Source organism: Copadichromis virginalis, linkage group LG7 (genome assembly GCF_057382275.1).
Source record: "Copadichromis virginalis isolate Kocher_CV1m ecotype Utaka linkage group LG7, C_Virginalis_male_GT1.1, whole genome shotgun sequence".
NCBI lineage: Eukaryota > Metazoa > Chordata > Actinopteri > Cichliformes > Cichlidae > Copadichromis > Copadichromis virginalis.
This window is the reverse complement of record NC_140624.1, coordinates 27,559,390-27,583,461: the sequence shown is the minus strand read 5'-3', so window position 1 is coordinate 27,583,461 and position 24,072 is coordinate 27,559,390. Positions and strand designations below refer to the sequence as shown.

The window sequence follows — 24,072 nt, the reverse complement described above, 5'->3', positions numbered from 1 at the left end:
ACAGAAAAATCAAAGGTGAAAGATTTATTTGAAAATTGCTGAAGTGGAGAAATGCAAAATGACACTTATGAAACTTTATGAATCAGAAAAAAGACAAAGAAAGAAAGATACAATCTGAGAACACGCTATATAGTCCAGTAAAGTTACACTACATATATTCACCATTAAGAGGAAAAATGATCACATTTTCAGTAGTCTACTCTATGAAAATCTGACATCTTTACAGTTTTTTCCTCTCTACTCATGTATAAAAATTATTTTTAAGAAGATACAGACTTGGTTTTCATACGCAAGAGTCTAAAACGTTTTCTTAAAGCAGTGAAAACATTTCTGGACTCAAAAGTCGTAATCCATTCCAAATTGTAACATAAAAGGTTTAACAATTAAATGCACTTCATATACATTTTTCTATTTTAAAAATCTGCAAAATTAGAAGTAACTTAAGCTTTCTTTTGTCAAATTTGTGTTTGAGACTGTTCAAATAAATATGAAGAACAAAACAGATAGGCTTATAATTTTTAAACATTTAAACATTTTTAAACATATATTCTTGAAAGTTTTACATCCCAAAGTAAGAAGAAAAAGAAAAGAATAAAGGTTTGGAGAATCCTGGTATTAAATATATAAAAAACAGAAACAGTAGACGCTGACACAAACTTAAGGCTTTTGTGACACTGTAAAATAATGATTCTAGAAAGTATAAAACCTCAAAGATAACTGATGTAAGTACCTTTTAAGTACTTAATGTATCAATTTAATTTATCATAATATTTAAAGTATCTATTTTTTCTAGTTCAACTTTTATCAAAGCGAGGTTTAGCAAAAGTTCGGTAAACTGATTTTGTTCCACATGTGATTATGTAATATAAACATTTTCAGGTCGATCGAACCTCTGTTTTCATTTTTAAATGAGTGATGAAAAAGTAAAAACAGCTTCTTCATTGGGCATTAGCTTCAGTTGTGAACCAGTCCAGAACATTCTTCTTGTTCTCTTCAACCCATTTAATGTTAGCGATGGTTCTCTCAATGGATTGATCCAGTGCTAAGGTCCCAGAGCCAAAACCAACATCGGAATTGTCAGCCTTGAACTGCTTCAGCTGATGCAACAGACACAATGTAAATCAGGGGAGTAGTTTTAAAGAAATACATATACTGAAAATACATGGCTTTGTTCATATCACTCATCTCTTTTGTTATATTACAATTATGTTTTTTTTCAACATTTTAATAATGAGACATGTTGTTTGTCATTCATAAAATGCTACAAACACTCAAACCTTTTGTTATTGTTATTGGATGAATGTTCCTCTTGCACACAGTCACTGCAACTTTTGACCAAATATTTCAAAACTGACCAAATATTGCAGCTTGGTTATGGCACAAGACTGCACTGCTTGCATGTTGATGTTAAAGTTGTCATAGTCCTGAGTCTCAGGCCAAGTATTTTTGAGTTTTGTTCTGGACTTCTGATTCTCTCTTTGGACATTTGAGATAAATCATATTCAGGGTTTTGTGTACTGATTTCCTATTACTTGTTTATCTGTTTTTATTCATATTTCTTGGTTTCTTGTTTGATTATGTTAGTTCCTTTTGGTGCCCTGTCTGTCACCTCTGTGTCCTGTCCTCAGTGTCCATCCATCCAATCATTCGTTTCCGCTTATCGTTTTATATTGTTTGTTTTATCTTTTATGACTTGTTATCTTACGTGCAGTACTTTGTGATTCTGTATAAAGAGGTGCTATATAAATAAAATTTTATTTATTTATTTTTGTTTTCAAGGTTGCGGGGGGAGCTGGAGCCTATCCCAGTTATCTTAGGGCGAGAGGCAGGGTACACCCTGAACAGGTTGCCAGTCTGTCGCAGGGCTAACACACAGACAGAGACAACCAATTGCAGTCCCATTCACTCACCCATTCACACCTATGGGCAATTTAGTGTTTCCAATTAACCTGTCCCCACTAACTCAGTGTCTCCTGTGGTAATCACAGTGGTTGTCTCCATGTTTGTATCCCTTTGTGTCTCCCCAGTCACTCATGTCTCTGTGTAGCTCCGGTCTCTTTGTCAAGTTCATGCATCTTAATCTGGGTCTCAGTGTGTGTTACTTCCTGTTTTATTTTCTTAGACCTCTCTCTTGTGTGTATCATGTTCAGTTTTGGATCCCTTGTCTTGTTAGTTCTATTCTTCACAGCTGTGCTCCCTGGTGTGTCCACTCTGTGTATATATTCTCTGTATCTGTGTCCTTTGTTGTGTCAACCTCTGTCAGTCTGTTTCTATGAGTCAGTCCAGACTGATTGAAGATTACCAATAGTTAGGGCTTAACATAACTGATTTCAGTCAATATTTAAATAAATCCAAATAGGATATGATGAGAGGTATATGTTAATGCTGTTTATGTTAAAAGTGTTTTCAGAAGATGGGAAAGTGATTGTGCTTATGAATACTGGAGCAATGGGAGGCCACTGTGCTTTGATGCTATGGAGGGCCATGAGAACCAAACCACTGTCTTTAGGTTTCAAATCAAATCAAATCACTTTTATTGTCACATCACATGTGCAGGTACAGTACATGTGAATGAAATTCTTGTGTGCGAGCTTCACAAGCAACAGAGGTGTGCAAATACTGGTAATGAGAACACTATCACACAGCAGTAAAATGCCTGTCCTGTCAAACTTATTAGTTCAAGTCAGTTCAGATTAAATTAACATCTTGTAAAGTCGGGAAGGCTTGAAATCAATACTTGAAATTTGAGATTTTGAGACCAGAGGATGACTTGAGATTTGATAACGCTTAAAGTATCTACATTTAAAAGTAGTATAACAAAATGAACAAAAGGGAAACCACATTGTGGTAAAGTCATTTCAAAGAAATATCTAACCTGCTGAAGCTCAAATTCAGTGGAGAAACGTTTGGTGACGCCGTTTACGAGGTTGGAGAATGAGAATGAGCCACCACCATACCTGTGAGAGGGAAGCACAGTTGAAGGCAAACATCAGTTAGCAGAAATTAAAGTCCAAGTCACTTAAGAACGGTCTTCTCTTTCATTGAGAACGTGATTATCATCTGTGAAATTACTGAATTTCTACATGCTTTCATAAATTACATATAATTCATTACAAATGTATATATACTGTATATTTAATGAGTATACAATAGATTATATTTTTTAAATACTCTGATCATTTAAGAGTGCAGTTCTATCCAAACTGTAACATATACAAGCCATTTATGAGAAAAAAAAAAGAAGAGAAGAAAGAAAAGAAAAGAAATTTAAGAAAACCGTACTAATGATTTTGCGGGATGAAATCTATTTATCTGAAATGATTTATAATAATCTTGCTTAGAGTAATGGCTCTTATGAAGCCCTACAAACTGAAGTATGAGACATGTTACTCCTTTTTTGCTAATGAGAGAAATAAATTATTTGCTTTCCCTTTGGCATTTTAAGCAACTTTAATAAAATATCTGGTGATGTTTCTCCTAATGTCTCCTAGTCAGTTCAGGCTCTGCTTTAAATCCAAAACTTGGAATCACATGGAAAACAAAACCATCATCAGTCCCACACCAGCATAACACTGTGCACTAACCACAGTGCATCCACAACTGATGGTTGCATCAGTTATGGGTCCAATCATGTAAAGATTATGTTATGATTATGCTGTAAGTGTTCTTTGGTTCATATAGATATGACACACAACACTTCATATATGTGTTGCAACCTTTTTTAAATTGTCACTTTGAAGATAAACTGTAATTCTTTTTTCATATTAAAAACTATCCTTCCTAAAATGAAACTCGGGTGCCTTTTTAGAGTTATGTTGTACTCACTGACTGAAGATGTATGACCATCGAGCCCTGACAAAGTCCCATGCCAGAGACTGACCAACCACATTACTGGCAATGTCGACAATGGTGGCGGTGGCATCCTGCTTTCGGATCATGTCTGGATCCAGAGTGTATTCCAGATACCTGAACAGTCACAGAGTAAATATGTGTGCTAGATAGTAACTTTAAGTTACATAGTGTGGCATATTTATTAATAAAGCAATGAATGTACCTGTTGAGCAGCCAAGGTTGTTTGGTGCAGGACAGAGCATAGCGAAGTTTATCAGATTCAATAGCAGTACTGCCATTCTTAATAAACTGTGACCAAGCAAAATCCCATTCTTTCTTGCCACCTGCTGCAATAGCATTGCAGTACACAGTGGAGCGCAGGTTAGGGTGGATCCTAGAAAAAGAGCATATTGTTAGACTTCAGTACACCATAGATTATACAGAGTATTACTTTAAACTAAAGGGGAATAATTATTTGATCCCCCTGCCAAATTTATAAGGGTGCTTAATTACAAGGAAAGGAAATGAACTGTCTGAAATTTTTATAGTTTCATTTTAAGTGATGTTATTGGCTGCTGCTTCAGAACTTGAAACTTCAACTCCCTCCCAAGATTTTCTTTAGGATTAAAGTGTGGACACTTCCAAAGTCACTACATGACCTTATTCATGTGCTTCTATGTGTGCTCCTTCAGATTATTAACAAGCTCATCCCTGGCTCTATTGGATTAATGTCAGGCAAACATGAGGCCTAATCATGGGTATCGATTCCTTGATCCTCCTGGTACTGCTCGCATACGTACTCGGGCATTGTTGTCCACCAGGAGGAACCCAGGACTCACTGCACCACTGTAGACTCTGACAGCTGGACCAAGGATTTCATCCCAGTATACTCATATGACATGTATGACTCTATGTTGTACGAGTGTACATCTCATAATCCTGTCTTTATGTTTTTAATATGTGCTCAAGGTGAATGTTCATAGAGGGGATCTCTGCAGAGACCTCAGACTGGGTCTGCTGGCACCAGCTGGCTCGCTTGTCTCTGCTTTTCTCTGCTTTTCTCTGCTTTTCTCTGCTCTCTCTCCAAAGATCGTGGTAGCTCTTATACCACCAGCTCCACAAACTGTGCCTGCTCTCCAGGGGCCCAGGTTGCAGCCACTGTGTACCAATGGCTCCAGTAATTCACTCCACAGGAGATTTCCCACTAGAGCAGTCTCGTGAAAAAACTCTACACCCAGCCTTTGACCAAGTGATAAAAAGTGATCTTCATATGGTGCACCCTAATGCAGCGCTTATCTATCTGCATTTTGTATTGATTAAAGATTAAAGATGGGCTGACGCTCACACAAAAGAGGAACACACCCAGTTGTTGGTGCCAAAAAGCCACCAAGAAATTATTTTCCCGGTGGCTCATCATAACCCCATGGCAGAGCATATGGGATATGATAAAACTGGAGTGAATCATGGCCTGATATTATTGGCCTGGATGTGGATGTGTTCAAATGGTGTGCATCCTACCTGGAGTGTTAGCTGCTATTTCAAAAGTGCCCTTGTGCCCACTAGTGCCTACCTTAAAGGAGGTGCCATTTGAGTGCATTGGGATGGATCTCATCAGTTTACCAACTGACACTTTGTTCATGTCTCACACACTAAAAGAACTGTACCAATTACTGCTATTACATCTATTCAGACCAGGTTCTACCACCGTCAGACTGAAAGGCTGGCAGAGTGGCTGAATAAGACTTCTATTCATGAGGATGAACCCAGTTGAGATCACTGGTTAGACCCTATTTTGTTTGTAGTGGGAGATTTTCTCCCTTTAACTAACTGTTTGTCAGGAACTTGTGTGGGTGCGTTTGACCTTATTAAAGAAAACTGTGAGCAAGGTCCAAGCCGAGCTAAAAATGAAATTCATTATGTTCTAGACCTGAGAGCAAAGCTATACACATTGGGGAGTAACACAAGAGCTCCAGGCCCAGGAACATCATTAGTCCCTGTACAACAGAGGGGCAAAACTCATCTTGAGGTAAAGTGCTTGTATTGCTCCTTTCTTTTAGCTCAAGGTTACTTGCCAAGTGCCAAGGACCCTTTGTGGTCAAACATGGGGTGGCTGACACTGACTATGAAAAGGGAGGAGCCACACTGGTATATCACCTCAATCTCCTAAAAGTATGGCGAGAAGCTGGAACTGTTTCTCTGATGAGCCTGGTTAGGGAAAGAGATGAGTTAAGGTGCCAAATTCAACCATTCCCACCTTCCTCCATTATGATGACTATCTCACAAAGGTCTAGAGAGCAGATGTTGCTTGCATTGCAACAGCAGCTCTACTTGAGGAACTGCCAGTATTCTGGAATCACCTCCATATATATATATATATATATATATGTGGATGTTGGGTATCGAAGAAGAACCCAACATCCACATATATATATTGGAGAAATACCAAGGGCTCAGAGAAGAGCTCGAGAGGATGTGGAGGGTGAAGGTAACGGTGGTCCCCGTGGTAATCGGAGCACTAGGTGCGGTGACTCCCAAGCTAGGCAAGTGGCTCCAGCAGATCCCAGGAACAACATCGGAGATCTCTGTCCAGAAGAGCGCAGTCCTGGGAACAGCTAAGATACTGCGCAGGACCCTCAAGCTCCCAGGCCTCTGGTAGAGGACCCGAGCTTGAAGGATAAACCGCCCGCAGGGGCGTGCTGGGTGTTTTGTTTTATATATATATATATATATATATATATATATATATATATATATATATATATATATATATATATATATATATATATATATGGCCCCAAAATTGACATGGACACACACCTGTTGGTGTCAGTATCCATCCACTCTTGAAACCATGTCATGACCAGGTTTTGGCATTCCTCCAACCCTGTCCTGCAAGCCAGGCTAATTGCATTCACCTGATTATACCTGCAGGATAGACAAATAGAAAACAGAAGTATTGACAAGAACTTTTAGGGAAAAACTGGGGAGAGCAAAGAATAATGAATACAGATATTTCGGAGTTCAACATCATATAAGCTGAGTAGCAGAGTTTCTAAGTTCCAGCTATCACGTGTGCTGAACTGAATTTGTAGAATTACACATTTTAAATAATTCATTTAAAAACTGTATCCTGGGTCCAGAAAAGAACAACTTCTACAATTACATCACAACATAAATTATGTTTTATTGAAAAAGTCTAACCTATCTATCTGATTTATGAATGCAGTTTAGACTGGTGGCAGCTTTATGTTGAAAACTTAAAATGTGTTTTCACTCACTGGTCCATGTGTCCATCAGGAACTTTGCTCGAGTTGTCTGTCATTTGCTTGTAGTATTCAAACAGAGGGGAGACTTTTTTCACGAGATAATCCTGAAACAACAAAGACAGAACTCAGAAAATGTGACAACTTATTTGTGTATTGTTTCTTTTGTATGTATATGTCGTTGGAAGAAGTTCACCTGCATGGGGCCATAGACTTCGCTGCGGTCAAACATGAGGTAGAAAAAGTCCAGGTTGTTAAGGGCTGCCTTCCATGGAATGTAATCTCTCTCATTACTCAGGTATTTGGTGGTATTAAGCGCCTGCACTGTAGAAATGATCTTGGCTCTAAGAGGTAGAATATAGTAAAAATTTATCAGATACTTCATGTTCATGTTTTCCATTGTCATAATTTTAAGATATTACCACGAGTACTATTAATTAATATCTGATAGGTAAGTATTTAAGCCCACAGCCTACCAACATATTTAAAATACATGGACAACTGGCTGGGATCCCTGGGGACCCCAAGAGAATTCGTAATATCAGAATAAGAATAATAGTAAGGCTTAATTCTTCTCATAGTATCGCTGTTACCACTTTAATGTCACCATATGAAAAATAGATTACAATTATTATTATAGTTATAGAATGTGCACAAGTTTTATTGTTTAATCAACTTGCAGATTTCATCCAAAGTATAATTACATAACAGCCTGACTCTGGTATTCAATTAAGTAATTTCAAGAAAATATTATTTTTTAATATTGTAAATAATTAAGCCATACTGAGGTCATATTGATCCCGGTATAAAAAAGCTGAAATAAATAAAATGGTAAATGGACTGGTTCTTATAAAGTGGTTTCATACTCTACATCAGCACTCAAAGCACTTTAAGCTACTTAACTAATTCACAAAGCACTTTTTCTATGCCTTTTCTATGTAAGTGCTTTCTATCTAATATTCACATACTCGAATGAATGCAGTGGAGAGCAACTTGAGGTTAGTACCTTGCCCAAGAATATTATGCATGCAGGGTGGCAAGGGATCAAACCACCAACCCTTTGATTACTAGATGACCTGTTATACTCTATTTATAGCCTGGTGATGGCTAACTGATTAGAAATAGTTGTGTCAGACAAGCAGAAATGGCTGTAGTGATAGATGTAGCTATTCCAGCAACATCAGGAAAAAAGAACACGAGAAGCTCAAGAAATAGCACGGGCTGAGAGAATGTGGAAGGCAAAAGCAACAGTGGTCTCCATGGTGATGGACTGAGGGAAGTGTCCCTCACATATATCAAACATTCCCTTTAGAAAAGACAATTATTCATGTCTTCTCCATTTGCGGGTAATGGCTCTCCCAGTGATTCACTGGAGTCCCAAAGCCTTAGAAACGGTTTTGTAACTCTTTCTAGAGTAAATGACATCTGACATCTGTCTAATTGATATATCATTTAAACATGTCTGTTAATAATCAGGCTAGTGAAATTGAACTTATAATAATAATGTATTTAATCAAAGTATCGCAGTTGATTCACGTTTTAATGATCATGAAGTGACAAAGCTGGAACAGAAGTAAATAGTTTTTCACAGCAGTGTACATTTCGGAATTATAACAGTTATCATGTACATGTGAGACAACACTTGCAAACTTACCTGGCCAGATTGAAGGCATCATCCAATATCTGAGCTCTGTTGATCCGTGGAATGAGCTTAAAGAAACATCAGGAAACATCAAGAAACACGTTTACAATCACTGATAATCACTGATAATGACTGTGTGTTGGGCTCCTCTGTCTTACCTGATGATTACTCTGCAGAACATCTAAGAGTTTGGCCCAGTTGTCATCATCATAGTTGACCCTGTAGTAACCAACCATGTTGACATTGGCTAGCACCCACTGATCTTGTGTTGCTTTCATAGCTTCAGATGTTTCTAGAAATAGAACTCAAAGTTGGTGCACAAGAATAAAATAAATGTAAGCTTTTCTTAAAAAGTTGCCTTAGTTTATTGAGGGTTGCAGGTATTCATGATCCACAGTTCTCTTAAGATCCTGCAAGAGCTAATGGTGGCAAAAGGACAGCTATTCTGCACTTAAGTAGAAGTACAGATACCAGTGTTAAAAATACTCCAGTAAAAGTTGAAGTAGTGATTCAACTACTTTACTCAAGTAAAAGTAAAAAAAGTACAGGCTTTGAAATTTGCTCAACATAAGAAAGTAAAAATCAGCTTTTTGGAGGATGGTTCTACCCGCTATTTTTGTGAATAGCTAAGCTAAGTCTTGTGCTATAATAATGTAATAATCAAATAATATTAGACAACGGAAATACAAACTTTAGTCTAATTTTTAATTCTAATAGTCCTCAGGTTGAATCAGTACAAAAAGAAGGAAAATAAAAAAAATCTTGATTTTGTTAGGCCTACATTATAGAGTGTGACTACCTTAAAATGAAGGGAGTAATAGTAAAAAGAAAAACAAACTACTTAATTAAAGTACAGAGTGGTGCTGTGCTTTTGACAATTGTCCAGTTATATAGCTCAGTTTTGGCCAAGTTTCAGCTGTTGTCAGTGTGCTGGGTCTTTTGACCCAGCAGTTTGAGCTTGACTTGTGTTTTTTGTGACCTTTGTGTATTTGAAATGACGTTCAAGTTTTAACTCTCTAAACTGTCAACAGACTGCAACTGTTTTATTTATGAACACAAAATCACCATCATGTTGTTTGCTCTATCTCAGGGACATTAAGGTACTATAGAGAGACCACAAGAATTTAAAGGTAATATAGTTTTAAAAATACAAAATTTTGAGTCAATGTAAATATTTACATGTAAAAAAGAAACAGAACCAATTATTCAGTGGTTTCTGCTAACGGAGAATCAACTCCAACAAGCAAATTGTTAGAAGTTGAACATAAATCAGTGAAAACACAAAGATGAAAAAATACTTAGAAAATGCTTGTGTGATAATTGAAAGATTGTGATTAAAAGATTGGTGGACTGCAGAGGACCACCACATTTTGAAAATGATGTGCAGTCTTAAGCTGGGAATGGATTATCTACCTGATTTGGATGTTAGCCACAGTGGATTCTGCATATTTCCAGTCATCATCCATTTGATTGGAATGATCCATTGATAACTACGGCAGAACATTTGAAACATTATTTCTGCAGTTTCTTTTTCTTTATTTTGCTTTTCATTAACTAAAAACCGCCTGTTACCATTTTGCCATTTAAAAATAATAAAAATTGAAGAACTGCATAAAGAATATGGTATTCACTTGATATATTAGGAGGAAAAGATAAAAAAGGCAATGCAAATACTTGAAGGGGGATGGAGTTGTGACTACAGCTTCTGGATCCAGAAGGAAGTGCTGCTGGGAAACACTTCCAGTCCCAGTGTTAATGGTAACCACAGGAAAGCCCATCTGCAGCACCCAGGTGTTCATTATGTTATCGAGAGTATCAGGAAGCTCTAACTTGCTAGAATCAGCAGCCTGTGAAGGTCCCAAAAAATCCAAAAAGATAAAGTAAATATGGTTTGTGTGTGTGTGTGTGTGTGTGTGTGTGTGTGTGTGTGTGTGTGTGTGTGTGTGTGTGTGTGTATGAATATATATATACAGCTGATCCTTTCTGATGTTTCGAAAGCACTAGAAAAAAAAAGAGATCTTAAACTAAATATTCAAATAAAAAGAGCAGAGAGATGATAACATGCCTTTTGCAGATGATACCAAAGGTCTGTGTAGACTGCATTCCCAAAGCTAAATGCACTCAGATAGGACTGCAGAAAAAAACAGTAAACAGAGATATGTCAGACACACTGCTTTGGATAAATGAGGGATTACTGTGTTAGCAAAAGTTTCCAAAAAATTGTACAAGTGTTCAACATTTCGCTACAATGTCCTCCAAGTTCTTTCCTTGAAAGGGATATCCTTTTCACAGATGACAGGATATGATTTCTTAGGTTATTTATATTTCTCACTCATCATTGGACAAATTGTAATTTGTAATTTGAGAAAGATAACTGGTGTATGAATGGGTTGTTTAAGAATATATAAAAGCATTTCAATAAGGAGAGATTGCTTGGAAGAATTAAACATGATTTACTGAGATATAAACATTCATGTATTTGGTGATTAGACTCTGAAGACCCATCATGGCAGAATGGAAACCCAGCGATGATAAGATTTAGGACAGGGCCCCCCAGAGTTGACACGCTGGAGGTGGTGAAGATGAAGACTGATGCTTGGATTGGACTATTACTGAAGTGTCCATAAGTTGCCCCTCCATATTAGACTGGCCCAAATTCTTGAAAATTTCAAATCACTTTTAAATACACACCTTTTTTTCCAAGGCATTTTAGGAGTAGTACCAGAGTCGGCTTGTAGTCAGTTTTAGTCCGTTTTTGGTCGCTTTTAATCTTCTTTACTTTACTGATTCATTTCTATCATTTTTTTTTTCATTTATTTGTTTATTTATTCTATTGTTATTTAATTTTCTTTGTGTGTTTAATGTAAGATTTTAAACTTTTTTCACTGTTTTTTACTGGAAAGCATTTTGGTCAACCATGTTGTTTATAAAGTGCTCTATAAATAAAGTTGGATTGGAAAGTTGGAGTGTCTGTGAGGTGGAAATGGAGAGTAGGTGGGCTGAACAGATACAACTCCACATGTGGCTGCACAAAACAAAACCTTTATAGAGGTTTGGCAGACATGTGACCGCTTACCACATACCATTAAGTTGTTACCCATTTTGGACACACAGTATTCCTAAATCATACTCAAAAACCTACTAAACCTCATGTAGATAAGATAAATTATGGAAACTATGGTTAAAGAAACAAGTGTATATACTCTCTCAGAGGAAGTAAAAAGCTTTCATCACTAGTATCTTGCTTGTTATGTGCAGAAACTGGACAAGGGACTTTCACTATTGCAGTGAACGTTTAAATAATTATTTGAGCGAGAAGTTTTGTGCTTTTGCAACAATCGTGGTAACCAGCATGACTGAGCTGGTGATCACCTTCTGCATACAGCGGTCGTCTGCAAGATGTTTAACTGTTGATATGGTGTTTATTTACTCCTTCTTGTTGATCTATGAACACTGACCTTAACTGAGGCAGTGCAGTTCTTTTAGTCTTCTTCTGGTACATTTTTAAAACAATGTAGATATTGTCCTGTTGTTACAGCAAAAACCTCTGCAAGGATGACTGGCTGGTGGACTCACCTTCATAGTAGCACACTGTGTTCTGTTATATTGTGGTCCTTACCCTCAGTCCCAGCTGGAAGACATCTTCAGTGAGGAAATCTGACAACATCCTGAGGACAGATGCTCCCTGATGAGGAAAAAAACACACTGTTAGGTTTTTTTGTTTTTTGCTTTTTGTTTTCATGGTTTTGAGAGTCTATGCATGCTTTACCTTGCTGTATGAAATAGCATCAAACAGCTCACTAATCTGTGCTGGCGTCTGGATATCTTCTTCTTTAGATGACAGAGGGTGAGAAGAAGCCAGAGCATCAATAGCAAACACCCTATGAATGTCACCAAGCACGATGAGGTCTGTCTATTATAAAACAAATGAGACTGTATACTTAACAACTTTGTCGAGCACCAATACTTACATTCAAAACAATTTGGTGTTAATGAAATTCTTACCACATTCCACTCAGGTTCAGCATTATTTGCTCCCAAGTACTCAACATAGGATGCAAAGCCTTCATTCAGCCACAAGTCATTCCACCATCTGAGTGTCACCAGATTACCAAACCACTAGAGGGACAGTTCAGAAAAAAAATGTGAGAATTGACTCATGCATTTGAACTAGTTTACAAAGAAGTGAATAGAATTTGTTTTTTGAAGTTTTTTATTCACTTAAGTCTCATCTTGAAGTTATTTTCTGGGACTTCAACCCTTTTCTATGACATATGAATGGGTGTGAATGGGTGAATCAGCCAAGCTGTATGTGCTCAGGTAGAGTAGAAAAGTATGTAAAAAGTAAAACTATATATCCAGAATATCAACTATATAATATATATCCAGTTACCAGTTACTTGGAACTATATCTGAAATTGCTTTCGGGGGCCCTGAGAGTTGACATGAATGTTTTCCAAAGCACTTAAAACTTAATTACTGCCTATATTCAGCATCTCAAGAATCCTCTTAAACTTTATTTCCAGGACTTGAAACTCACCATGTGAGCCAGTTCATGAGCAATGATCGTAGCGATCTTTTCCTTGTTGGAGTTGGAGGAGAATGCTTCATCGTACAGTAGAGCTGTCTCCCGGTATGTGATCAGACCCCAGTTTTCCATGGCCCCTGCATTAAAGTCTGGGATTGCTATCTGATCTGTGTTAGGACAGAGATTATGTTAATGTGGCTGATTAGTTGCTTGAAGTGAAAGAGGTTACCAGTTTAAAACAGCAGAAGTGCTTAAAACCTTTACCCAGTCACAGTGCAACAGTGTCAATTTAATCCACTATGGGTAAAAAAAAAAAATTGATTAACATCCTACTTAGTTAAAAGTACCTAGAATCACGTAAATAAAAGTTTCAAAGGTGTCATAAATATCAGTTTATATATGCATAATAAAATGTCAAATAAAATAAGTGCGAGTACATCAAATCTTGGCCTGCAACATAGGACAGGCTAAGATTATATAACAATGAAGAATCACATTTTACCTGTTAATAATTGATAATGAAGATGACCTTCTCATAACAGGTCATAAAAAGTCACAACTGAAAGATGTGCGTATGATAAGAAGATAATGGAGCTGACTGGATGCTGCAGCCAAGGTCTTGGGCAATAAAACTATATATTTTACAGTTTTGCCATAAACATACACATGATGCCAATAAACATGAGACCAAAAACTGATCTGAGATCTAAGATTAGATCAGTACACTGAGTAGACACATGTCCCCACTTTACATGTGAGCAGAGACTTAGGTGCATTTATTAATGAACAAAATGAACTTCAATCAGGACACCATAAAGAGAAGGCATTTTTATGGTGTGTTTTTTTGTACACTAACAGAAACTGTGATGCTGCTGAAGTCTATCATATCAACTGGTAAAGGAAAAAGTATAGCATTTTTTGTACACTGTTTTTTAATTGCTTTGTCATTTTGTGGTAGTTTTTTGAAGAAATATAATCTCTTCCAAATGTTGTCCCATTTGCATAAAAACAGCAAACAAAAAATAAAATCTTGATGTTATTTTGCATCTTTTTAATGAAATTTTGCATTTTGCTTATGGTCATTTAATGTCACTATAGGATAGGTTTTCTTGCCCTCACAGTCTTTGATTTGAGTTTAGTCACTTATGACAAGCAAGAAATATAAAGTCACTTCATGACAAGGCCTCAGATCAGGTATTCACTTAGTACTTGATATGTTAGTATTGTTACTTATTAAATATAGACTTTTATCAAATTAAATGTACATAATAGATATGAGATTAAGATTTCATAGACTTGAGAAATCCATGCTGGTGCATCAGGACAGCTGTGCTGACTCATGATACAGTGAAGCTAAAAAGTGTGCAGTAGTAAACGTGCAGGCATGTAGATGTCTAGCTAATTGTGTGGTGGTCTTACCAGACTTGGGTAGAGGGTACGTGGCATTGTAATACTGCTCAAAGAATTTAAGGATTGGTCCAGTTTTGTTAAGGGCATACTGTCCTTGACCAGCTGCAATGGCGGACCTCCGGGCGAAAATGCGGATCTAAACCCAGATTACACAAAATAAAATAAAATTGAAAAACACTTTACACCACTTTGCAAAATAACATTGTTCTATACACTTGTATTTCAAATAGTTTAAATCTATAGAAAGAGTACAGGGTACAGTCTAGGCACCATGATCTTAAAAGTACAGTCAATCATCTCCAAAAGTTGATTCTGTTCATCTGGACGTAATGTTTTCAGTGGGAGAAATGTTTCGTGACTCATCCAAGTGACTTCTTCACTTGCTGACTGCAGGTTTCATCTTATAAACAGTACATCTGCATCATGACTGAAACCAGCCCACTGAAGGAACAAAGGGCTGGGAGGTCAGTTCCTTCATCATCATGAGCATGCATCAAGACGTACCGTCAATATTTTTTTTGCAGTTATAAGAAAAAAATAATAATGTTGAACTGAAAAATATGCATTATTAGTCTGACTTATGTCTTATGTGTTCACTTATGTGAACTTAGAATGAGTCCATTAAAAATATTGTCACGGTCTGGCTGGGGCAGACCGTATGTGTTGCAGAGGAGGACTCAAACGCAGACCAAAACGTAGTGTGGATAAACAAAACAAGCCGTTTATTGAGGCTAGCAATGAGGGTAAAAATAATCGGGCATCGGTGAAAACTAAACAATAACCTAAACTGGGTGAACTAATAACAAAACATGAAAAAGCTTAACCATAGTGAACTGACATGGGTACCTGGGGATGAGACATGGATGAGCAGACGACCTGACAACAAATGACTGAAAGCACACGGACTAAATACACACAGGAGGATGATGAGGGAAGTGGGAACACATGGGGAAACAGCTGGCACACATGAACATAATGACGTCACAGTGGGAGAGTAAAACTGAACACGATGAACACAGAAACACCAGACCTCTTCACAATAAAACAGGAAACATAATGAGACATAGACATGACAACCCGAACTTGACAACGTAAGACACAGACATGAAACGCATGAAGAGCAGGGGAGATTTAACATAGTTGGAAACACGAGGGGGAAATAATAAGAACTAGAAACACCTAGGCATGATAACAAATGAACTTAGGAAACCTGAAGGGCTTACATAAACTAAAACTCAAAACGCTGGGTCAACAGACCCAGGATCATGACAAATATACAGGTGTGGGCACTGGTTTGTGGAAGCCACCAGGTTGCCCCGCCACTCAGGAATACAGCCCTCAAGATGGACATCGCTGTTCTGTCTAATTGTATTTTATGTATGCGGGTAGAGACCAACCTGACACTGGCCCGGTGGCGCCAATGTCAGGCAGCCTCGCCTCTGTCAGTGCGCCCCAGGGTGGCTGTGGCTACAATGTAGCTTGCCATCACCAGTGTGTGAATGTGTGAATAACTGAATGTGTAAAGCGCTTTGGGGTCCTTAGGGACTAGTAAAGCGCTATACAAAAACAGGCCATTTACCATTTTACCATTTATTAGTTGATGATTTCCATCTCAGTCTTTTATTTCTGAGCATGTCTTTGTTTGTTGGGATTCTGTATCAGGTCCTGATTGTTTTGTGTCCCAGCCAGCTAATACTGCCAGGAAAAAGTCTGATTTTAGTGAGCTGACTCCCAAGACTCCTAAGACTGTGTGTTTCAAGACTGTTTATTCTGGGACTGTTTGTTGTTTGGCTGAACAGGGCTCCCTTGAGACAGAAACTCTGCCCGGATCATGGCCAGAGACCAAGTTTAAGGTCTTAGTTGACCCCCAGAGGTTCTCATTCCTGCCTTGCTCCGGGCTCAGCCGAGCCTGCCCAGCCTCTGGGGCCTCCTGGGGGCCAGATGTTAAATTGACTTGATGCTATTTACTTGATTAAATTGTTCCTTTAAATTTTCTGTATCTTCAGTTGGATGAGCACAAGAAACTTTTACTAATTAGTTTTCTGTTTTACTAATAACATATTTGCTCTACTTGATCGGAAGAAAAGGCAACTGTGAAAATTACTGAAATCCACGTGTGAAAGTTTCTTGGAAATCAAACCACTTTGATTAAAGAATGTCAAAATTACTATGGGACAACAATTACCTCAACGCCATCAATGCTGTTACCAATACTGTCGTAGTCACTGACAATGAATGCCAGCAAGTAAGTCGACATTTTCTCCGTTCGCTCAAAAACTGTCTTAAGCAGATCCTGGCCATCATGGTTGATTTCAGTTGTTTCTGAAAATAATTAAAATAAAATAAAATAAAGAGGTAACATTTTTATTTGATTGCTTTCCACTTCTTACCATTTTACTGACTAGACACAAAGTGTTTTTATATTGTTGTTGTCATATTTTATTGTTTAACTATGTGTTACATCCTCAATATTTAACTATGTAGTGACATCAATTTTTAAAACAAAAATATCTGCTCTGTTCTCAAACTAACCTATGTCCTTGCCATTGGACAGGGCTGTAGTTCCACGGTCGTGGATCAGCGTAATGAAGAAGTAAGCTTTCATAGCTGGCTCATCAAAGCAAGGGAAAGATTTCCTAGCATCTGTAGGCTGCATCTGGGTGGTAGCCATGACCCTGACAAGAAGAAGATAAATTAGCCTTGTGTGTAAAGAAGGTGCTACACAATTTAAACAAAATGGTTGGATGAAGGTTCTCCAAAATCCAGAAGATGTAATAGCTATATGCCCAAAACCTAGTTGGCCTATATAAGCAAAATAACAACAACAACATAAAAACTAGTAATTTCAACCAAAGTCCTCAACTTTTCTTATCTTGTAAGCAGTACTTGACATTGGTCAAGTTCGCGTCAAGTTACTTGAAAAAAGTAATCAGTAACTAATTACTGATTACTCCCCCCCAAAGTAATCCCATTACTTTACTAATTACTTATTTTCAAAAGTAATTAATTGCTTAGTTACTTAGTTACTTTTTAAAAACACGATTTACAACCCCTGAATAGGTGATAAAGTGATAGATCTTCAGCCCAATTCTACTTTTTCTGCATAATCCATCATACAAAATGTAATCAAATGGAAAAGTATCTTTTTAAAACTTGTTTTATTAGTTTTAATCTTTTAACTTTATGCATCAAGCAAAAGTTTAATTATATGCAACATTCACTGACTGGAAGAAATTAGTTTAACATTTAAACCTATTTTCTGCACATTCCAGCGCATAAAATAAAATATTTTTTGTGTTTACACTCTCTCTTTCAAATAGATGCAAGTAAAACACAGCAGAACATAAATAAAATCAAAGACTAGCGGTCCTATTGCTCTATTTTCACCTGTAAAGCAGGTGTGGGGTAGGCGGAGGTTTACCCTGGTGCAGGTGTGCCGCGGTCAGTTGAAGAATCCGCGAGTTTCTCTGTGAGTTTCCCATTACCTCTTAGCGCACTCGGTGCTTGTTTGGAAGTTTAGGAGTTTTTTTCGCTGTAAAAAGAAGTTTTCTTCCCACGCATGATGGACGCTGATGTTTTTGTCACTTTTTATGGAATTAAACTCAAAGTAAGGTCAGTGCTTCCACGCTTTAAACGCTGCAAGCTCATACTCTCTCCCGCACTCGATATATTATCCATTGTTGATCTGCACACAGCTGTTGTCATGAACGTCGCACTTACGTCACTGTCATGAGACATTCTCGCAAAAAAAATCATGGTTTTAGTAACGCAGTAACGCAGCGTTCCTACGGGAAAGTAACGGTAATCTAATTTTTGCAATAGTAATCCCTTACTTTACTCGTTATTTGAAAAAAGTAATTGGATTACAGTAACTGCCCATCTCTGCTTGTAAGACAGTAAAATTCTTATTTTCCGACACTTTGTCAAACAAAAGATATAAAAGTATGTACTGTGGGAATTTTCCGCTAATTTATGATAGTATTCATCAATTCATTATTGAAATAATTGTCAAACTGTAACCGTTGATTTTAACAACTATTTTGTAGTTGTTCTAGATGTGGTTGAAGTTTGGACAGAGATTAACTAAATGATTCAAACAAAAATGTAATTATTAAAGACATACTCTTTTTTGCTATTTTCATTGTTACCTATGTTGATATGTTCCAGGTTTGTTGACACTATATACACTTACCTTTTCTCTCCATCCTCCATGTATTCGCTCCTGTAGAAGCCTCCAAGGTCATCAGCTAGTTCTCCAATGAATTCAGTGTAGAGGCGATACTTGTGTCCCTTTTTCAGTGTACCATCCAGCTCCAGGACCAGGTACTGTGTGACACCTTGGAGCCAGGAGGACTTGATTGCGGGGGCTTCAACACTACTCACTGACATGAGTCTTGCCAACTGGTTCTCAAACTCGGTGTAATTCAATTTATTAGAATGGATAAGAATCAGGTCAGTGTCCTCCACACATTCAAAGTCCACAACGGAACTGCCTGAAACACCAAGAAATAATGTGCAGTTTAATCAGTTGTTTAAACGTAGAAACCTTCACATTATTTGGAGTCACATTAGGATATGTGACCGGTTTATCCAATCCATGATTTTGTTGCCAAAAAATATAAACTCAGTTGCATCAGGTAATGCTATTAGCAATCCCCTAGCTAATACACTTTAGTCCAACTTTAAAAACACCATAACTCTCGTGCCACTATAGAATATTTAAACAGCACACTGAAAAAAAACAATTGGCTGCACACCTAAAAAGGACTTTAAGTTTCAGATGCTTTATTTATTTTTCTTCATTCTCTGTTGTTTACTATTGTTACATTTAATTTTCTCACTTGTGTGATCAGATCTAAACTTTTATAAGAGATGAGAACTGTTTTTCAGTAACAGTTTTTAATATCATAGGTGTGATAGTTATAAGGTCAAACTCAAGCTTTTAATGTGTTTTTAATTTTTGCAAATACACATGTAAGAGTAATTTAAAAAATAGCAGCACTGAGTTGGTGTCATATAAATTCAAACTAATTTAGTTTTTAATACTTTTTAAAAGTTTTTTTTTTACTTCAAACTGTATTTGTCTTTTGTGTTTCTAAAGGACAGCATAATGTAAGACAAATCGTTTTGTGGCTTAAAAACTATCCATTCGCTTCTGCTTATCCTATTCAGAGTTGGGGGGCTGTCTTAGGAAAAGAAGCAGGGTACGCCCTGGACAGGTCACCAGTCTGTCGCAGGATACAAACAACCATTCGCACTCATATTCACTCCCGCATTCATACCTACAGGCAGTGTTGGGAAGGTTACTTTTACAATGTATTCCACTACATATTACAGATTACATGCCCCAAAATGTATTTTGTAACGTATTCCGTTACGTTTCTCAATGACAGTAACGTATTCTGAATACTTTGGATTACTTAATATATTATCATGCTTTTTACAACAACGTGAATGTACTATTGCTGTGTGATTTATTACTGTTACTAAAGGTTACTCGCCATACCAATACCAACTAGATTTTTAAATCTTAGCGTAGAATGAGTAACAGTAGGTGGACATTAAGTAAGGCTGCACTTTTTGCAGCGATCTCGTAGAAAACTATTCCGCGCATATATAAAACAGGTCCGCGGCTCCGAACCGTAGTAAAGGGACCTCTGGCTAATACGTCGGGTTCCGTGTAGCTGAAAAATAGCTTTACTTTGTTTTCTGTGTCAACTTTGCTAGTGAGAGACAGAGAGAGGCGTTGAAAGGCTGCTCCAACGAAACTCATTGTTTCGGAGGAAAACACGAACACGGTGTACAGTCGAGTCTTAATAGCTTACTTACAACTGGGCTCGTCAGGCACTCTTCTTGGCTGCAGTGGTTATTATTATATTTCCGTGCTTCCAGCTCCCGTTTTTGCTCAGTGACAGCACGTACTTTCCGACTTTTTCTCTCTCCCTCGCTCACAGACACATAACGTGTTTGGCAGTCCATTCTCCCTGCAGCACGGACTACACTGCCCATGATGCTACATTCTTTAGGGCTATGCCTGTAACACACTGCATATTGCCTTCATATTAAATCATTTTTGTGAATAATTTTAAAAAATATTTCTTCACGTCATTATGTAATGACATGAAGTAGAGGTGACATGGGCCACAGGCATTAGAGCCTCTTAATGCACGTTTTGTTTGGGTTTCCACCAGCGTGGAAAGCAAAAATAAAGAGGGCATAGCCTTATGAAAAATGTAATCCATTCATTTCAACAAAGTAACTGTATTCTAAATACCACCCTTTTAAACGGTAACTCTAACGGTAACTGTACCGCCGTTATGTATTTAAAATACGTAACGGCGGTACATGTATTCCGTTACTCCCCAACACTGCCTACGGGCAATTTAAAGATTCCAGTTAACCTGTCCCTACTACCTGCATGTCTTTGGTCTGTGGGAGGAAGCCAGGGTACGCAAACACGGGGAGAACATGCAAACACCACACAGAAAGACCCCGGCCTGATGGTGGAATTTAACTCAGGACCATCTTACTGTGAGGCAACAGTGCTCATGACCATGCCACCGTGCTTAAAAACTATTTCTGATTAATTCAAGTCCACATTTAGATTCACGTTCAGCACATTTCTTTTTGACAATTTCTGACAATTCATTGTTGGAGCACCACAGGCTGAAAGTGTTGAGCTTAAGTTGAAATCTGATGTTAAAAGAAGCCAAATTTCCCCTCCATTGACTTGGTTTTGAAGTTTTAAATTAAAAGCCACCTGGACTTACCATTGCTTTAACTATATCAAAACTGCATGCATATTTCACTATAGCATTCTAAGCCTTTCCACCTCAAATGTTCCTGTTACTGTAAGTATTGCTGTCTCTGTTGTTTAACTGCAACCTGTTTTTCCAACACAGTTTACCATTAAAATGTGCTTCATTTGTGCTTAACAATATTTTGCTTAATTTCTGTTCCATACAGTGCGCAACTGTTAGTTGGGCTTAGAATGGATTCAACAACTCTCATCAACTCTTCAAAGACATTTCAAGTGTGATCAGTGTTATTCATTCTATTGTCTGTTCTACATTATACATTTTCAGTCATCCCTTGGAAAACTAATAAAAAGCATTACAATCATACTTCTACCTCTGAGAACAATGCTGGTAAACACCCTCTGGCTTTAGTTCTTGCTGATACCGGGAGGGTCTATTATATGAACATTACAGAGAAAGAGAGAAAAGTACTCATAAAGCCTTACCTAAGAAGGTGTAAAGACCAGTTGTTGGGTCTGGAGTCAGTCTTGGCCATAAGGTGACATTATATGTCTCTGGCACCAGGTTCTTGGGCAGCCGATACTTGTCCCAAGGTTTATTGGATGGAATGGGTGTTGTGGTAGGGGGTTTGGAGGTTGTTTGTTCTTCATTTTGATTATTGTTTTTCCCCTTTTCCTGTGAGTAAACAACTGACAAAGCTATGATAGTGGCTAAGGCTCCCACACCTGCGATGATCCCCAAAATCCCAACAGTTTTACTAATAAAGAAACCTTTCCCCATGTTGCCTGCCTACCCAGGAGCCCCACACTCAGACACTGAATTCAGAGGTGGAAGGTGAACTTGGATATGTAGCTGTGGGTAGCATTTCTCCTCCCATTTGCAATAACAGGTGATACATTAACAATAGCATTGTAAATACCAACACAGCAAAATCTCCAGTGTTAAATTAACACTAGAGAGTGTCTATATGGGTGCACACCTCTGAGTGTTAAATACAACACTGTTGAGTGTTAAATTAACACTTTTGACAGTGTTATATGTTTAAAAGTAACCTAGTCAGTTTTGAAGATTAACAATGGCTAACACTGAGCAGTGCTGATTTTCTAACACTGGAAAATAACTCAAAATGTTAGAAATATTCCAGTGTTAGAAAATCAGCACTGCTCAGTGTTAGCCATTGTTAATCTTCAAAACTGACTAGGTTACTTTTAAACATATAACACTGTCAAAAGTGTTAATTTAACACTCAACAGTGTTGTATTTAACACTCAGAGGTGTGCACCCATATAGACACTCTCTAGTGTTAATTTAACACTGGAGATTTTGCTGTGAATGTCATCTGCTGAGGATAGAGCAGACTTTTCTTGGAAGAAACAAAACTCAAGAAAGCCTCTCAGTTACCTCAGGATGATTACATTTGATTGTTGCTCACTCAGTCATATTTAAAATATTACTGTTTCTGATGTTTTCTGATGAGAATTGATTTTGATATTTGCTCTTGCATTTAATGAAAAGAAAGAACATATTGAAATTTTTAAGTTTTTATTCTGAGTATGTCAAATCCATGTTAGAACATAAAGTTCATAAAGATCACTGAAACGCACTATTTGTTGGTATTGATATTTTACCATGTTTCAACATAACTTTACCGCACTTCTAACTTAAAGCCCAGAACATATTACTGAGGCATGCAAAATAAGGTTAGATGTTTAAAGCTGCCATCCAGTCACAGTGAAAAAAGTTTTGGAACTACATTTGCATTACTTACAAATAAAAGACAGACATAGTACACTAAGCCATACTACATACTACAAGAAAGTTTGCTAACTTCTCACTTGACTAAGAATCTCATAAACTACTGCATTTATAGTTTCATACCTAAAGTGCAGCATGATTTTTGTTATTTATGGTCCCATTTAGAGAAAACAGAAAACAAAACAAAATATAATTTAGGGCCTGGGTGCCTTGTCATTGACAAGTGGCTATATTTTGGGTGGCCCTGGGCACTTCACTACCATGTTTTGGTGTCTCTAAACATAAATGGACAGTGTCTGTATTCTAACAACCGTTAAAGTCACAATTTGTTATACCTACTTATATTCTTCAACACATCCATAACTCTCTTTCTTCTTGATTCAAATTATTTTTTTAATTCAATTCAGTTCAGTTTTTATTCATAGCGTCCTCAAGGTGCTTTATATTGTAAGATAAAGTCCCCACAATTATAGAGAAATCTGCTACACCTGTAAGAAAAAACAAACATACAGCATCTGGAATACAAAAAATAGAAAATACACAATACACAGATACATAAATCCAAACTTTTGTCGTAGTGTGAATCAGTGACAAAGAAAGAGATAGAGAGAGTGTCTTTGACACAAATGTACTTGATAATGAGGCAGACGTAGATGGAACCAGGGCAACCATCCGCAGCTCCCAAGAGTACCGAAGACCTGGGGGCACATGTCTCAGCAACATCCGTGCGTTCCTCCATTTCTTTACTAACTTTAACTTTAACCTGTTAGCAAAGAATTTCCAGATTTATTACCATGTTCAACGTTCTCCAAATGCAGCCTTTGCATCAGACATTTTGTTCTCTCATTAATGATGTCATTTTATTCTAGTTTTAGTTTTCTCAGG

At 37.4% G+C, this 24,072-nt stretch overlaps 1 protein-coding gene across 1 annotated transcript; it reads right to left on the bottom strand.

Annotated features, from left to right (window-relative positions):
* LOC146705196 (aminopeptidase Ey-like) lies at positions 1-22,234 on the bottom strand. The gene is made up of 21 exons (XM_085462796.1): positions 21,918-22,234; positions 18,867-19,167; positions 17,207-17,349; positions 16,860-16,996; positions 14,684-14,810; positions 13,277-13,431; positions 12,742-12,855; positions 12,506-12,649; positions 12,356-12,421; positions 10,802-10,867; positions 10,411-10,583; positions 10,150-10,226; positions 8,895-9,028; positions 8,749-8,804; positions 7,291-7,438; positions 7,110-7,201; positions 6,649-6,756; positions 4,055-4,225; positions 3,826-3,966; positions 2,876-2,957; positions 1-1,097 (listed from the first exon to the last, which is right to left on the bottom strand). The coding sequence occupies exons 1-21, from the start codon at positions 22,210-22,212 to the stop codon at positions 939-941; spliced, it is 2,889 nt and encodes a 962-aa protein (XP_085318922.1). The 5' UTR covers positions 22,213-22,234; the 3' UTR covers positions 1-938.
* Between the last annotated feature and the right edge of the window lie 1,838 nt (positions 22,235-24,072).